The sequence below is a fragment of the Rhinolophus sinicus genome, chromosome 1 (genome assembly GCF_057876585.1).
Source record: "Rhinolophus sinicus isolate RSI-liver-muscle chromosome 1, RSI-T2T, whole genome shotgun sequence".
Taxonomy (NCBI): domain Eukaryota; kingdom Metazoa; phylum Chordata; class Mammalia; order Chiroptera; family Rhinolophidae; genus Rhinolophus; species Rhinolophus sinicus.
In genome coordinates, this window is record NC_142501.1 from 17,557,220 (window position 1) to 17,575,363 (window position 18,144).

Below are 18,144 nucleotides of genomic sequence, written 5' to 3' on the forward strand. Positions count from 1 at the left end.
TCTATAAACCCAGCATAATCCCTATGAAACAGCAGGCATTCAGTGAGTGGCAGCTACTATCTGATTCTCTCTGTGTTAGGGAATCTGTCTTTAGAAGCATCAAATAACAGTTTCCTGCCCTACAACTACCAACTTCCCCCTGATCCAAGAAATGAGTTTTCTATCCCAGTTAGCATCTCTAGCTGAGTCTCTTCTCTGTTGTTTGATTCCTTTGCAGACTGGACTGAGACTATAACTGCCCAGGACTCTACTTCTCCAAGCCACTAGGCATGAAGGGTACCTATGCTTCCTGACCTGGAGGGGCCTACTTTTCCGATAGAAACGATGATGCTGAACAATTGACCAGATTCCTGCAATGTTTGATGGATGAGTCTTTGGGACTTAGACCTATGAATAAAACACATGAGCACCGTGGTCCTCGGAAGAGGCTTTCTGTTTTACTCCACCAACCTTTCCCTGGGATTTCAGCCACATGCAACTATTCCCCAATGGCTGCTTTTATGACTCTTTATCCCTGTTGGTCTTTATATGTCTTTGCCACAATTTCTGAGTGCATCTCAAATTTATATTTTATTCAAGTACTATTTGGTATGGCGTGCCAGACAGGAGACAAATTTGCAAAAATAATAAAGTTACCATAAAACCAGCAAATATTGTACCTATAACTAGACTTAAAGTTAATAGTCACAATGATTTCAACAACAGGAAACTCAGAGTAATACCAAGGCTATGAACTAGGTAAAGACTAAGGGTAAATATGATTCATCCTAGGGGAATGCCCCATCTAAATGGTCTAAAGAAAAATCAACTGGTAAGAACTCACTAAACAATGAAAACCTCAAGGAAGAAAAATAAAAGCCAGACAGAATACATTAAATGTGCTCAGGTCAGCAGATATAATTCACATATTAAACAGAATCTTACCTGCCTGATCAAGTTCGAGCAAAAGATAAGGAACACGCATTGAATTAAATAACTTCTTTACCTGGAAGAATTTGAAAAACAAGGGGAGAATGTAAAAAACCAATGGTAATGAACAACAGAAGACTCTCTTACCCAGCTTTGTTACTTTCCTCCTCAATCAGCCTCCTCCTTTGGAAACTTTCCAGTTCATTTTTACATAACCCACAAGATTCTCTCTGTTGATAGTAATGCCATTTAAAAGTTTATTTGAAGTCTCTTGACTGTACTCTATTTTCAATGATTCACCTGTATGGCTTTATAAAATACATTTCACACGTTTAGTGACTCAGTCAACTCCTCTATAAAATGGGTTTAATACTAACCATGTTTTAAAAGCCACTGGAATACTTAAGCTTTCCAAAACATTATGAGGCAACCCTGAGAAAAAAACATATCCTACAATAATCCAAGTATTACTTATTTTTTGGCCCAGTAACCTTTAACCAACAAGTCATTTACAAAAGTCATATGCTCAAGATTATACAAATTATACCAGTAAAAAAACAAAATTTTACTTGATGGATAAGAATTACTTTTGCCAAATTTATACTACTGAAACAACATTTAAATTACTGGTAAAAGAGACTTTAAAGTGACATTTACATACACGTCACAAACAGCCTGTCATTAATACTTGGGGGAAGTTTAAAGCCACATTCCTTCAGTTTATACAATAAAATGAAAAAGGCCAGACTAGCCTGGAGTTCACAGAAATCATCAAAGGAATATATTCTTATCCCATTCTAATTTAACTGCTAAAACAGTAGGCTTCCCACTGTACAGCAGTACAATGGAAGATTTCTATTATCAGTGCAGGACCAAATATAACATTTCTACAGAAATGAGAGAATAAATTCATTCACACCACAGTGGCCTTCCTCATATATTCCTTTGGACAGCACCTATGCCCCAGTCTGAATTCAGCTCCCCCTGGCAACATACATTTAAAAAGATAGGAATCCTTTTGAAGAATGATGGGGTAAGTAGAGTGATTTTAAGGATAGGGCAGGAAAATTGTAGCTGGGAGACCACCTGGATAAAAGTCAACCCATATTCCAAAGCTCATTTTCTAAAACTAAAAAAGTTCACACACATATAAAATCACGGACACGTAAGATTTCCTTAGCCACTTTGTTTTAAAAATAAACCATTTACAGTGTGTTATCAAAATAAAGAAATAAGTTTGCCAGATTTAGAAAGTAAGTCCTAAAAGAAGCTCTGAAAAGTAATTACCAAAATTTGATATGTGAATGTAAAATATCCTCTCTAGATGCCAGAGCATACATTGACCCCACATGACCCCACTCAAGAAACTATTTTGCAGGTTATTTCAACTCTGATTAAACTTTAGCATTGTTCCACAGTACAAGATTAAAGATCTGCATTGAACAGCAGAAGTGCTAGTTTCTAGAGTATTCTTATTGAGAGAAGTAGAGGATGGTAAACTTGGCCTGTAAAATAGACACATTATTGAGAAATGGCAGTGGATCTGGATATCAAGCAATAGATAAGCAGTAATGAGACATCATTTGCTAATTCCAACTGCATGCTTCTGACTTCCCACTGAAATATCTATAAGAAACAAATACCACATTTTCTGAAAAGGTAGGGAGGGTTTATCTTTGCACTTTAAACCCACTCTTTACATTTCAAAGCACACAGGGTAACGTGTTATGCAACAAGCAGGAAACTAAATTCATGTAGAAGTTAATTCTTTGTGGGCATTTCCCAACTTGATCAATGCAAATTATATTACTCATCCAAGAGAAATATAAATTAATCAGACCAAGTATGAATGAAGTGTCTCCATTCTTATTTACTCACATCATAATAGGTAAACGAGATGATAAAAATCCAAACTGAAGGAAATAACCTAGGGAAATTCTACTTAATGGTAATTTAAAAAAAAACAAAAACCACGAATGTGAATAGCCAAGTATATAAGTTATACCCCCACAGAAGAAAATCCCTGTTTTTTACCAGGAGAGGCAGCTAACCATCTTTCATGGCCAAAGATACTGAAAATTAATTTCCATGCCAATTGGCACAAATCTGAAAACAGCTTTTATATTATGTATTTGGAAAAGCTAAGGAACTGCTATTTATCAAGATGAAGCCAGAAGATGTTTGTCGAGAAGATTTGGCGTATCCAGTAATTATTCAGATGACAGACATTAAATAAAGTTGCCAGAATAACTTTTTATTTTAATAAGTATGCAAATACCTGACACAAGTTTTATACGCAAAGTTGATCTTTCCCAGAGTACATTTAATAAACAGAAAAAGAAAAAGGCCCTTTCAGACACAGGGAGGAGAGCTGAGAAATGAAGAAGTTAGTAGAATTCAGGGATAAGATCGTAAGGACAAGCGTAATGACAGGTCAAAAAAATCTGCAATTGCAAGAAACAGGAAACCTAACTGCCCACTGCTAGTAGCAACCCTGACCGCACTAGCCCAACCCTCATCGCAGAACTAGAACAGTCGAAACTGGAGTTGTCCTTTCTTTAAAAGTGTTTTAAAATATAAATACAGTGACCAAATCGTGCCTGGCACATAGCAGGCATTCAAATGGTAGCTATTATTAATATTAACGTGTACTGTAGGCTTCCAAACGCTTTTCCATAGATTTGAAATCATTTGGGCCTCATAATAAAGTTGTGTATTTAACAAATAATATAGTAGTAGAAAAGGTGGCATTGTCATCCTTACTTTGTTGAGTAAACTGAGACTTACAGAATGAGAACTGAGATGTTTTAACTCTCCATGTTCCTTCTACCCTACCACCATGAGTATAGAGCTTTGAAGGAAGAGGCTAGACTAGAAAGATTAACCACTCTTTTATAGGATTGATTGTTCTTGGAATAGAGTCAGATATTTGTTGATTGCCATCCAACCGATGGAAGGAAGATCACCATCCAAGACTCCTCATAACAAACTTGTGAGACAGGTACTATTAGTATGCACATTTTACAAATGAGGAAACTGAGGCACAGCAGGTCAATAACTTAACCAAGGTCACATGGCTAGTAAGTCACAGAACCAAGACCCAAACTCTGACTTCAGAGTCCCCGCTCTTAAACATTTTTGGTAGCAGATAACATTAGACAACCACATCAGAGCTACAAGGAATCTCAATAACCAATCAAGTCCAAGCTATTCCTTTTAAAGATTAAAGAAACAAGGGAAAGGAGCCTCAAAAGCAGACAAGATCACCACAGCTAAATAATTTAGCCCCCAGAAGCCAGGAATTGTATTCAGATTGCTGAACCCAGCCCTCTTCTAAATTCTCTAACACTTACTGCCTATACTAATCTTTTAGAATTTAGCATGGGGTATCTTAGATCCTTTTTCTTTTTAAGCCTCTGTTCCGCCTTCTCGGTTTGACTAAACCCCCTAAGGGATGGCACTGTGTCTCCTACCTCTTTGCCACCCTACTCCTAATATGACCTCCGACACAAAAGGCAGCTCCATGGCATTGCCAGGGGTGAAGCCTCAGGTGGCAAAGATGCAGCCTGTGTTCAGTGAGAAACGTGAGAAACAGATGAAAGGTTCTGCCAATTTTAAGTGTTTCCCCCTTTTTTTTCTTATTTGGAAAAAACAGGAGAGAAAGAGAGAAAGAGAATCAAAAAAGGCTGTCTCTTTGTAAAGCTTCCAGAATAAAGAGGCTTCCAAATTAAACCTCCCTGAGAGCTGGAAAGTTCAGTCAAGAGATAGACAAGCTGAGAGAAAACAACTTAATAAATTACCGTACAGGTGAGCCTGGACACATGGCCAGTTGGGTTTACCTAAGAGCCCCCTGTGTCCAGTGCTAGAGCTCCCCTGAGTATAATTTAAAGTTAAACTTCAGTGACCTTTAAATGCCCTCAACCTTCCTAAAAAGCACTAGAACAGGTTTGTCTTTCAGTTTTCACCTTTATCCTGTGGTGAAATCAAGGTGGATTAAAACAACCCTCCCCGTGGCTATGATCACTGAGCTTTTCTTTCTGATTATCTAAGATTAAGAACCAAGCAGAAAGCACAGTTTATTCTTTGTGAAGTCATTTTCCCCATAATAGACAAGAGCATAAAGAGATACTTATCAAAATTCAGGAGTCCCCTAAGTAAGAGCTCCTTGGGACGTATTCCCTATAGACATGCCTACAAGAGCAGCAAATCACCTGGTTTGGTAACTCCCCACCCTAACTTTCCCTGACCCTGACCCTGACTGCCTGAAAACACCTAGTACTTTACAGAAGCTCAGAAAAAAGATGACTCAAGTATATTGTGTTTTCAAATCAACACTCCCCAAGTACTCTGAAGCAAGTTACATTTATACACACCCCTTACTAAACATGAAATCCTGTTGTCTACACCTGAGCTCAAAAGCCAGTCAAATTTCTATAATTCAACAATTTGTGACAGCCCCTGGAGGTTACAACCTTACCTCAGCACAGCGCTCACACGTGGACTTACTGAAGATGACCACAGGGTGGCTGTCCACACAGGCCTGCAGCCGGGCTCTGGGGTCTCCGATGGCCTCGCTGGTAGCTCCTGAGGGGCCACTCACACCAGCAGCTGGGTTTTCTGGCAAAGTGTGACTAGGGAGGTGATCCTTAGCTAGAAGTAATGGAAGCCAAGATGGCAATTATCAGGAGGGAAAACAGGATGATGCATTTCTAATATTAGGCTCACTCTAAAAGCCTCACCATTTTAGCTTCAAGGGCCAGAAGAAGGACTCTGAGGAAGGACTCTCACACGGATGATACATTCAGTCTGTCACCTGACTGGAGACTTTGGGCAACTCACTCAGTATTCCCAACTCATTTTTGTCATACTCAAGATTGGTTCTCAGGGGATCCTGACAAATGACAGTCTAAACTATCCCTAGAAGTAGGAGAATACATAACAGGTCCTGGACATCAAGAACCACATTTTACCCCATGCCCACTCCCCTCCCCACCATGGTGTAAATGCAGAGAAGCCGAAGACCAGACGCTATGCCCCCTTCTTACACAGCCCAGCTCAGAGAAACAGGAGTAGACAACTCAAACCAAAGCTTCCTCTTTTTTCTCCAACTAACTCCTAGATAAGCAGACATGGGATCTTCAGGCCAGACACAGTAAGATTTTAAAAATAAAAATAAAAACTTTCCTCAGATTCTCTGTTTCCACCCTAGGATTTTGCTGTGGCCCAGTCGGGCACCATGACAAACATGATCCAGCATAGTGGCATGTAACTCCACATGACAGCACAGTCATCCTGGGTTTGATCACCAGCCAAAACCACCGGGAGATTGCTACCTCTGGCTTGTAAATGTTTTAAACTAGCTATCCTCTTCAGGGCCCACAAACAAACCCAGCTCAATCTTATTACTGGCTTTATACGTGATTTCCTCTTATTTCTGCGTATCGAACACCTACCCGTTCTCCTTCAAATCGCCTCATCATCTTCATAGCTAATAATCACGCTTACTCAGAACTAGACAGGGAGTTTATGTTTGTATGCACCATCTCATTTAATCCTTACAAGGATACCATTAGGTAGGGACTGCTACCATCATCCCTATAGCACAAATAAGGAAACCGACTAAGAGAGATAAGCAAATTCCCCCAAGGTTGCACAGTTTTCGGTAAGTGATGGAGCTAGGATTCAAATCTAGGTTATAATTCTCTAGAACTCACACTTTTTTTTTAACTTTTATTTATTTTAAATGTGTTTTTCCAGGACCCATCAGCTCCAAGTCAAGCAGTTGTTTCAAGTTAGTTGTGGAGGGCGCAGCTCACAGTGGCCCATGTGGGGATCGAACCAGCAACCTTGTTGTTAAGAGCACTGTGCTCTAACCAACTGAGCTAACCGGCCACCCTAAGAACCCACACTTTTTTGAAGAACAACTTTATTGACATATGATTCACATACCATAGAATTTAGCAATTGAAAGTATACAATTCAGTGGATTTAGTATATTCACAGAGTTTGTGCGACCATCATCACAACCAATTTTAGAACATTTTTATTACCCCCCAAAAGAAACACTGTACTTATTAGAAGTCACTCCCCATTTCCCCCCAAGCCCCACCCTCCCATCACTAGGCAACCACTAATCTATTTTCTGGACTCATACAATATGTAGTCTTTTGTGATTGGCTTTCATTTAGTGTAATATTTTCAAAGTTCATCCATGCTACAGCACGTATCACTGAGTCATTTCTTTTTATTGCCATGTAATATTCCACTGCATAGATAAACCATGTTTTATTTATCTATTCATCAGTTGATAGACCTTTGGGTTGTTTCCACTTTTTGGCTGTTGTGACTAGAGCTGCTATGAACATTCATGTACAGGTTTTTGTCTGAACACCTGTTTTTAAGTCTTTTGAGTAAAGAGCTGGGAGTAGACTTATTGGGTCAAATTAAATCTTTTGAGGAACCACCACTCTTTTCCAAAGCAGTGACACCATTTTACATTACCACCGGCAGTGTATTAGGGTCCCAATTTCTCCATATCCTTGCCCACACTTCTCTTTGTTATTCTAGTTATCCTCCTATATGTGCAACGCATATATGCATACGTTGTAAATGCTCATGGTAATTCTAACGCACACTCCTAAGTAAGAACTGTTGGACTAAGAACGTGACTCATGACGACAGCCCCACCAGTGACACTTCCAAATTTTAAAATTAAACTCTGGCTTTCATTTTCTCTTTTCCATTTTGATTATTTTAGACAGCAACAGGATTCTTAGTGGTAACAGCTCATGGAAAGAGAGTCACAGAATGTCCGCATGGGGAAGACATTTGGGATCACCAGGCTAACTTATTCATTCTACTGATGAGGAAACTAAGGTCCAGATAAGTAAACTGGTGTCAGAGTCAGGGTTGCCACACAAGCTTCCTGATTTCATTATGCTTTACTGACTCCTTTAACTTCACAGGATGACTAACTCTAAAAGAAGGTGACAATGCCTTACACAACATCTATGCTAAGGGCACCACCCACCTATTAAGCTCAGATATTTGTCAATACGCAAAACATAGTATTTATTACAAGGAAAGGAATATCTTCTCTGATTAAAAAGAGTTGCAATCTGACTGGGAAGAGACTGTTCACTGAAAAACAGATTAAGATAGACAGATAGACAGATAGATGATAGATAGCTATAGATAAATGGATAATAAATAATAAGGGATTGCCCAACTAATCAAAATGATCAGAAGAATTTTTCCTTAAATTCTGCCTCTAACATAACAAGCAAATACAATTTTGTTTGTTTATCATTTGTTTTTAAATTTCCCGCCTCAATTTTGAAGTAAAATTTGAAGCAGCATTCAGAGAAATATATTAAGTAAATGGTGCACAGAACCAGGTGATCAGAAAAATTCAGGTAAAACTGTAATTATGAGTTTCTTCTATTTTGCCCCAACTTTTCTGTCTAAGATCAATGACTAATAGTTGGATCCATGAAGAACCTACTGTCCACTGGTAAAAACTCAAACTAAAGGGTAAAAATAAAATATGCTCCATAGTTACACTGTCAAAAATAAACACAGACATCAATAAAAAAGATTGGATAGCTCAGAAATAGACAAATATAAAATAATTACTGATAAAAGGGTATCACAAAGCAATAAAGAAAATATATTTTAAAATAGTATGGTATTGATGGCTTGATGATTTGAAAAAGTTTTTCATTTATCTCTTACTATATAACAAAACATGTTAAATGGAATCTTTTCCAAAATCTACTGAGGCAATAACTTCCTAAACTTAGAAGTAAATACAAAGGAAAACAGCAACAAACTGTTCTGCAAAATAATAATAATAATTTTTAAGGCAAAAGAGCAGCCTAGGGAAAGTTTTTACATAGAACAAAACAACAAAAAGAACTCAAGCAAATTGGTTAGAACACAGCAGGACCACAAACAATAAAATGAATAAAGAGGAACAGCCAAATCAGTAGAAAGAAAATAGTAAACCTAGAATAAAAAGACTGATTTATTTTACTTTCATTTCATAATCAGAAATGCAGATTAAAGCAATGAAGTGTGATTTCTTATCTATTAAAAATGAAAACTCCCAGTGATGGTAAATGTACATTGAGATAAATCCACAGACATAAGGGGAGTGTAATGTAAACTAATACTATTCCTTCAGAAAACAGTTTGAAGGATGGATCAAGAACCACTGAAGTGGCCACACCTTTAACCCAGAGCTCATTTGTGGGAATTTACCTTTAAAAAAAATCTAAAATAATGAAAACATTGTATTGACAAAAATGACCCCCACCTCTTAGTCTTCTCACAGAAAAACCTTTCAGTGGTTTTTCTTAATATAATTAGCATCACCTAAAGGGGAAATTTCCAAATCCCTTTTCAAGGTGAGTTCTATAGCTTTAGGATTAACCATGTTAACTTCCTGTAAAACCCAATGGGATAAAATAGGCCACTGGCCTATCAACACTCTCCACTCCCTACCTTTCCATCACCTTTCTAGGGACAGAAACATAATTATATCTTGTCTCAGCGGCCTTTCTTCCTCCAAAGGCTAAATTGCAAACAGATTCTATCCCTGCTCCCCAGCCTGCTTCACCCCTTTCGAATCCAAACCCTCAATCCCCTCTTTTTATATGACTTTTATCAACAGTTTCATTACAACATCAGTGCTTATAGTAACAAATTGGAAGCAATAGATGTCCAACACTGGGGGAAAGGCGAAATTATAGTAGCTCTCTTGTTTTTCAGTAATTTTAATGGCTGCATACTATTCAAGGTTCAAAGCGATATGGAAGTATCATTAACATAATGTTAATTGAAAAGAAACAGAATACCAAATCCTGTGCACCAGTTTTACAATTATGTATGAAACTCTGCATATAGGGGTCCTAAAAAGGGGTATGTAAAATGACCTATAAGTTATGTCGTGGTAAGATTATACATGGCTTTTTCTTTCTTGTATTTCTCAAACATAAGAAAAAGCCTTTTTTTTTTGCAAAATATTATAACTGGCCACAAATTGCAACACATAATCCTCAGTTAGATCTTGGATCCAAAAACATTTGAGAGCTCATTAAGTAAATTTTAATATGAACTTATTATATTGTATGATATTATTTTATCAACATTAAGTCCATAGGGTTTATGTAGCAAAATCCTTATTCTTAGGATACACATACTGAAGTATTTATGGGTGAAAGTCATGATGTCTGCAATTTATTTCAAATGGTTCAGTAAAACAGTGTGTGTTGGCAGGGGCAGGGGGAGATTGAGAGAGAAACAAGATATAAGAAAGGAAAATAAAACAAATGTAGCAAGATGTGAATCGAGGGATTATGGGTATTCATCATATTATTCTTTCCAGTTTTCTGTTGACTGGGTGAATTGCTAATTTGCTGAGGTCGTAGCTTTCAGATTCTTTTCTATTGGGCCCATAATAACATATTCCTGTTCAGATCTGTGGGAGAAGTTTGGCTCCTTCATCTTCATTCCATCTCTGTCAGTCATGTTCCTGCATGGAGGCTGGTTTGCGTTTGAAAAACTCAGGAAGTTGTAAGTCAGCCAAACCTGGGTACCTCAATCTGTAGCTAATGAGGAATCTCTGGGACTGATTTCTTGATTTTCTTTGTTCAGGCAGAATCCCAAAGACTTCTCTAATGCAACATAAACATCTCTAAACACAGTTTCCTAGACCAGGGGCGTTCAAAATGTGGTGCGCAAAACTTTCGAGGTCCATGAGACAAAACTATTTTCATAATAATAAAATATTCTTTCCCTTTCTCACTGTTGGGGTCCTTAATAATGTTTAAGAGTAAAGGAGTCTTGAAACCAAAACCACCTGGAAACCACCAACCTTGATATTTTGAAAAGTTTGAAAGATACAATATGTGAAATGTAGGGTTGCCATGGGAGCTAAAACTTTTATCTAGGATTTCAAAAAAAAAATTATTCTCTTAAAACTAAATAAAGTTAACACAAGTTGGCTTCTCTTGTAAGCCCCCAAAACTAACTGGAAAGAGTAGTCTTTCAGTCTGGCCCTCACTTAAAAAGAAAAAAAAAGAAAATGGGGTTTTTTGTTGTCGTTGTTTTTGTGCGTTCTAATTCCATGCTACTTAAAACAAAATGCAACAAAAAGAAAGAAAAGATGATGTAGATTGACTCCTACTAAGGAATAGATTCATCAACGTTCTTTCCTTTTTTGATCCTTACATATTACATGAGGCTACAAAGGCCTGTGTTTCTATATTGCGGTCACGAGAACTAATAAAAAATCAGCAGATTATTAGACTTGACTGATTAGACTTTTCAAAGTACCAGGTCAAGATTCTCCAAGGGTGAGAGAAGTAACTTAAGAACTTCAAAGCAGGACAACAAGGGGGAAAACAAAGAGGAGCCCAGCAAAAGAAAGAAAAATGGAAAGATTAAACACTCACTGAAACTGCCACTTGCCAGAACTTGAATTTTTACCTTTAATAAGCAACATGATCACTTCAAATGTACCTATGAAAATTTTATAACACTCCACTCCGCCTGCTGTCTTCACTTCCTGGTTTGTCACGTGCATGTTTTTATTATGTTGCCTGGGGTTAAAAGCATCTGGACTGCAAAAGGTCAGAAGAAATCAAGGATTTCTGCACATCCCATAGTTCTTAACAATACTTATTATTCAACTCAAGTACAAAGGGTTTTGCAAACGCACTGCCACGTCGGATTTCTTTTAACAATAATCATAATAGTATTTTATTCAACACAGAACAGACACAGAATTATTATTACACTCGGGTCTAATAAGACTCCATCAAATAAAAAGTTTTTCCATAAAAAAACCTAAGAGTGGGGAAGCTTAAGTGGGGAAGCATGACATGATCTGTAAAGTGAAGAAGACAAGATAATTATATGTACTTTTTAAAGTCTGCAGGGTGTGAGACACTCTGGTAAATAAAACACAAGGAAGGAAGACTAAAGATTCCTTAAGGAACATGAGGATGACGCTCTGAAGCTGAATATAATAAATATCTTAATATTCAGGACTATTCACCAAACTGAAATAAAACATTAGGATGGTTTTTTTTAACCTTAAAAGGGGGTTTTAGTTCTTAAAAAGAACTTGTCATGTGAAGTACTTACTATTTTCAAAGCAAGCTGTTACAGAAGGGCTACAACATCCTGGTTATAGTTCTTCTTGCATCTCCTTCAAAGGAGGCTCATTAGAAGGTTAAAATTAAACCTGGATTATATAGCAGGTCCTAGTCTAGAAGGAATTTCGCACTTGCCTCACTCCACAGTTGTGTTTTTTTTTATATAATTTTTTTATTTTTCAATTACAATTGACATATTATATTAGTTTCAGGTGTACAACATAGTAATTAGACATTTATATAATTTACAGAGCAATCATCCTGATAAATCTCATCTGACACCATATCGTTATTACAATGTTATTGACTATATTACCTATGCTGTACTTTATTTACATCCCCATGACTATTTTGTAACTACCAATTTGTTCTTCTTAATCCATTTCTCTTTTTTACCCATCCCCCAACCCCATCAAAATGTTCTCTGCATCTATGAGTTTGTTTCCATTTTGCTTGTTCGTTTACTTTGTTTTTTAGATTCCACATATAAGTGAAATCACATGGTATTTGTCTTTTTCAGTCTGACATTTCACTTAGCATAATACCCTCTAGGTTCATCCATGTTGCTTCAGATGGCAAGATTTCATTCCTTTTTATGGCTAACATTCCATTGTATATACTATGTACCACTTCTTTATCCATTCATCCATTGATGGACACTTAGGTTGCTTCCATATCTGGGTATTGTAAATAATGCTGCTATGAACATATGGGCAGTGCATATGTCTTTTCAAATTAGTGTTTTGGGTTTCTTCGGATATATACAAAGAGGTGGAATTACTGGATCCTTCTTTGTCTCTTGTTATAACCTTTGTTTTAAAGTCTATTTTGTATGGTATAAGTATTACTACCCCAACTTTGTTTTTCATTTCCATTTTCATGAAATACCTTTTTCCATTCCTTTACCTTCAGTCTGTGTCTTTCGATCTGAAATCAGTCTCTTGTAGGCAGCATATGGAAGGGTCTTGTTTTCTTACCCATTCAGCCACCCAATGTCTTTCACTTGGAGCATTTAATCAATTTACACTTAAAGTAATTGTTGATAGATGTGTAGTTACTGCCATTTTATTATTTATATATGTTTTATCTTTTCTTCTTCTTGTTCTTAAAGACGTCCCTTTAACATTTCTTGTAATACTGGTTTGGTGGTGATAAATACCTTTAGCTTTCTCTTGTCTGGGAAGCTCTTTATCTCTCCTTTGATTTTTAAATGATAGCTTTGGTGAGTAGAGTAACTGCTTGTAGGTTCTTGCTTTTCATCACTTTGAGTATTTTGTGTCACTCCCTTCTGGCCTGCAAAGTTTCTGTTGAGAAACCTGCTGCCAGTCTTATGGGAGCTCCCTAGTAGGTAACTAACTGCTTTTCTCTTGCTGCTTTTAAGATTCTGTCTTTGTCTTTAACCTTTGGCATTTTTAATTATGATGTGTCTTGGTGTGGGTCCGTTTGGGTTCATCTTGTTTGGGATTCTTTGAACTTTCTAGACTTCTGTTTTTATTTCCTTCACCAGGTTAGGAAAGTTTTCTGTCATTATTTCTTCAAATAGGTTTTCAATTCCTTGCTCTCTCTCTTCTCCTCTGGTATCCCTATAAGGCGAATGTTGGTATGCTTGATGTTATCGCAGAGTCCCCTTAAACTATCCTCATTTTTTCTTTTTTCTTTTTTTCTTTTTTGCAGTTCTGAATGTGTGTTTTCTGCTACCTTATGGTCCAAATTGCTGATTCAATCCTCAGCTTCATCTAATCTACAGTTGATTCCCTCCAAAGTATTCTTTATTTTAGTTATTGTATTCTTCACTTCTAACTGGTGCTTTTTATGTTTTCTATCTCTATTTTTTGTTTCCTGTTTGTTGAGGTTCTCACTGAGATCACTGAGCATCCTTATAATCGGTGTTTTAAACTCTGCACCTGGTAGATTGTCTGTCTCCATTTTGTTTAGGTCTTTTTCTGGAGTTTTGCTCTGTTCTTTCATTTGGACATGTTTCTTTGTCTCATTTTGGCTGCCTCCCTGTTTGTTTTCATGTTTTAGGCAGAGCTGCTGTATCTCCCAGTCTTGGCAGTGTGGCCTTACACTGTAGGTGTCCTGGGGGCCCAGTGGTGCTGTCTCCCTGGTCACCTGAGCCAGGTGCTGCAGGCGTGTCCCGTGTGTAGGTATGTGCGTCCTCCTGTTGTAGTTGAGCCTTGATTTCTGTTGGCACGTCAATGGGAGGGAATGACCCTCAGGCAGATTGGTCATGAGAACTGGCCATGACTACAGTGGAGGAGCTGTTGCACAGGGCTGACCTTATGGAGCAGGACTCCCTTTAGTGGGGCTCGAGTGCCTGCCAAGTCTGCCTTTTGGGTGTGTCATTCGTGGAGGTGGTTGGGTGGTGCTCTGGTGTGGTCTGAAGCTGGACACCAGGGTATTGGTTCTGGGGCCTCTTGGGGGTAGCTCTGGTGCAGACCAAGGTCAGCCACTGCCTGTACCCTGCCCGGGGCCATTTGGTATGAACTACAAAGTGATCTGCAGATGACTACCACTTGTGTTGGGTGTGGAGGTGCCTGGGAGAGGCCAAGCTGCAAACTGAGGCTGGATGCATCTGGTGCCAGGCTTGGGGCTGCTTAGTAAGAAGTATAGGGCATACCGAGGCCAGATGCTACTTATTTGGGGTTTGTGAACCGTTGAGAGATTTCAGGAAAGTCCACAACATGAGCCAAGACAGGCTGTTTGTATGGAAAAGCCACTGGAGACGGTTTAGGTGGACCCCTAAGTTGGGTCAGGCAGGGTCATGGGGAATCACTAGAATGGGGTGAATGGTGTAACCCAGGTTGATGGAGACTCAGGTATGGTGCCTGCCTGTGTCTGCAGGCTGGGTTGGGAGAGGGCTCAACAAAGGAACAATGACTTCTGCCAGCACTTCAGTCTGGGAGAAAGCTGCCCCTTCAGTCCTCGCCCTGAGGCCAGACAATTCAATTCTTCCCCGTATGACTCTGACACCTTTCAAGATGCTGCCCCAGCACTGGAGCTCAGAGTGAGTGAGTGAGTCAGTGAGTAAGTCCATGCACAGGCTTTTAAGAGGATAGCCTGGGACTCCAGCAGCCCACCAACTCACTCAGCCACAATCTCTGCTGTTTTTCACAACCAGAAGTTATGGGGACTTCTCTTCCCGGCACAGGAACCTTGGGCTGGGGAGCCTGGTTTGGGGCTGGGACCTTGAACGTCTCAGAGGGGACCTCTGAAGCTGAGATATCCCTCCCAATTTTTAACCACCACATGTGGGTGTGGGATCAACCAGTTCGTATCTCTGCCTCTCCTAACAGTCACCACGTGGCTTATTCTGTATAGTCTTAGTTATAGAACTTCTGTTCAGCTAGACCTCAGGTGATTCTCAGTGATGGTTGTTCTGTAGTTTAGCTGTAATTTTGAGGTGGTCATGAGAGGAGATGAGCACAGCATTTACTTACTCCACCACCTTGATTAGAAGTTCCCCAAACTTGTATTCTAATATGATTTTTTGCCATGTACAGGATTCAATGGCTATATGAACCTGAGAATACAGATTTGAAAGGAAATATCTCTTCTCCCAAGGGCTGGCTTATGAAATGATTTATTATGGGAGAAACTATGCAGGAAGTTCAATGTACTGACACTGGAAGCTGACTGTGTACGAGTGGGGTGGGGTGGGGTGTGGTTAGTCTTGGTTTACTGGACCACTCAGTCCAAAGATTATTCTGTTATAGTTAGGGTCTACAACAGGACCAAATGGAAGAAGGAAAAATTCCAATTTCCTTTCACCTGTTTGTTAAATTTCATATTGATGCTGTTAGTAAGAGTAGAAAATCATTTTAAAGGCAATACTAAAGAACTTTTTAAAAATCAGAAGTATAAAAGCATTAAAAAAGTCACGTGAAAGAATAAAATTTAAAAGATTTACTTAGTACATCACCTTTTAAAAATTACTTAAGAAATCATATTTTTCTCACCTACATGTATGGGAACTATATCCTTGGCTTAATAATGCCCTCTGAATGTCAATTTCTTCATCTGTGATATAAGATTTGGTCTAGATACATTAAACATTTCTACAAATAGGTCTTTTCGGAACATAAAGCATATACATGAAGAAAATGTAGGTGCTACTTTTGATTACATAACATACCCACTATAAAACCCGCAAGGCTCATAACACCAGCATGGGCCAGGGAGCTGTGTTCTACACAACTAGACTGAGAAACAACGGCTTGAACCGGAGTTGGCGGGGGGAGAGGCGGATACGGACAGATATGGGGGGGGAGTTAAACACATATTTACAACATGATCTAGTAATTCTACTCCTAAGTATATACCCAAGAGAAAAGAAAATGTGCCCGTACAAAACCGGTACACTAATGTTAATAGCAGCATTATACATAGCAGCCAAACAGTAGAAACAACCCAAATGTCCATCAACTGATGAAAAAATATGGTATATTCATACAACAGAATATTATTCAGCAATGAAAGGAAATGAAGTACTGATACATGCTACAGCATAGATAAACCTTGAGAACATGCTAAGTGAAAGAAGCCAGTCACAAAAAGACCACATATTGTATGATTCCATTTCTATGAACTGTCCAGGATAGGCAAATCTAGAGACAAAAAATAAATTAGTAGATTGCCAGGGTTTGGGGGAGGGAGAGGTGGGTATTTACTGCTAATGGGTATGGGGATAGTAAAAAGGTTCTAAAATTACATAGTGGTGAAGGTTGCACACTGAACTGTGCATTTTTAAATGGTGAATTTTATGGCATGTTAGTTACATCTCAACTTTTTAAAAACCTGTACACAAATGTTTATAGCACCTCTATTGATAATCACCAAAAAATGGAGGCAATCCCAACATGCTTCAATGAGTGAAAGGTAAATACATTAAGGTACTTTCATACAATGTAATAAATACAATAAAATGGAATAAACTATAGACACACTCAACAAATTGGGTGAATCTCAAAGGCATTCTGCTGTGTGAAAGAAACCAATCTCAAAAGGTTACAGATTGTGTGATTCTATCTATACGACATTCTGGAAGGACGAAACTCTATTGATGGAGAACAGAGAAGTGGTTGCCAGAGTTAGGAGTGGTGACCACGGAGAGATAGCATAAGGGAGTTTTGGGGGCAGTGGAACTCTTATGTATCCTAACTGTGTATACATATGTTAAAATTCATAAAACTAACACCGAAAAGGTCAAATTTACCTGTATGTTAATTTATAAAACAAAATTTTAAAAGCTATCCCAAAACATAACCTCATCTGTGCACTTGTTATAAAATAAAAAACAAGTCTGCACTAGAGATCTTATACATAGAAGGACACGAATTTAAGGATCATTCCTTTCAGAGAACTGGTTCCAGAAAATTGTACTTGGATTTATGCGAATTCCACTACTCAAATCTTTTTCAAAAGCAATGAAGACATTATTTTGGATCTTAATATATTTATTACTTTAAAACAAGTTCTTTCCTGCAATCTCCAGAGTTTCTGACTTGCACACATAAAATCACGTGAATCTTAAAATCTTAGTAGTTATTCAGGCATGCATTCTAGCAGCCAAGACTAGATAAAAAGGCATGTCTTAAATCAGGGGTGTCCAAACTGCGGCCCACGATTCATTGTTAATTGGCCCACAGCAAATTCCAAAAATATATTTAGTTTACTTAAATAAACCAGGTGAGGCAATACGTACTTCACCTCGAGTGAGTGGTCTGGCTGTTTGTGTATTTTATCACATATGGCCCTTGGTAAAAACCGTTGAAAAAAGTTTGGATACCCCTCTCTTAGATAATACATGTGAAATTACCTTGCATATTGTGGAATCCTATAAAATGCTAGGTATTTTTATTTGGAATTATATTATTATTGTTGTTGTTATTATGACATTTATTATACTATTCTATTTCTTATGTATTTAGAGACTTGATGATGACTTTTTTGAATTTTTCTGGGAGACAGGTCCACAAAGTTTTAGAGCTGAAAAAGACTTAATGTGTATCCATTCACTTTATTTTGCAAATGAGGAAACCAAGGCCCAGGTGTGCTATGGAACTTATCTAAG

At 38.1% G+C, this 18,144-nt stretch overlaps 1 protein-coding gene across 1 annotated transcript in view; it reads right to left on the reverse strand.

Annotated features, from left to right (window-relative positions):
* Positions 1-18,144, reverse strand: part of TXNRD1 (thioredoxin reductase 1) — a 125,345-nt gene that overhangs the window by 78,643 nt on the left and 28,558 nt on the right. Inside the window, exon 2 of the mRNA XM_074326240.2 lies at positions 925-985. Within this exon, the coding sequence (XP_074182341.2) occupies positions 925-964 (40 nt within the window). The 5' untranslated portion in view covers positions 965-985. The remainder of the gene's footprint in view (positions 1-924; positions 986-18,144) is intronic.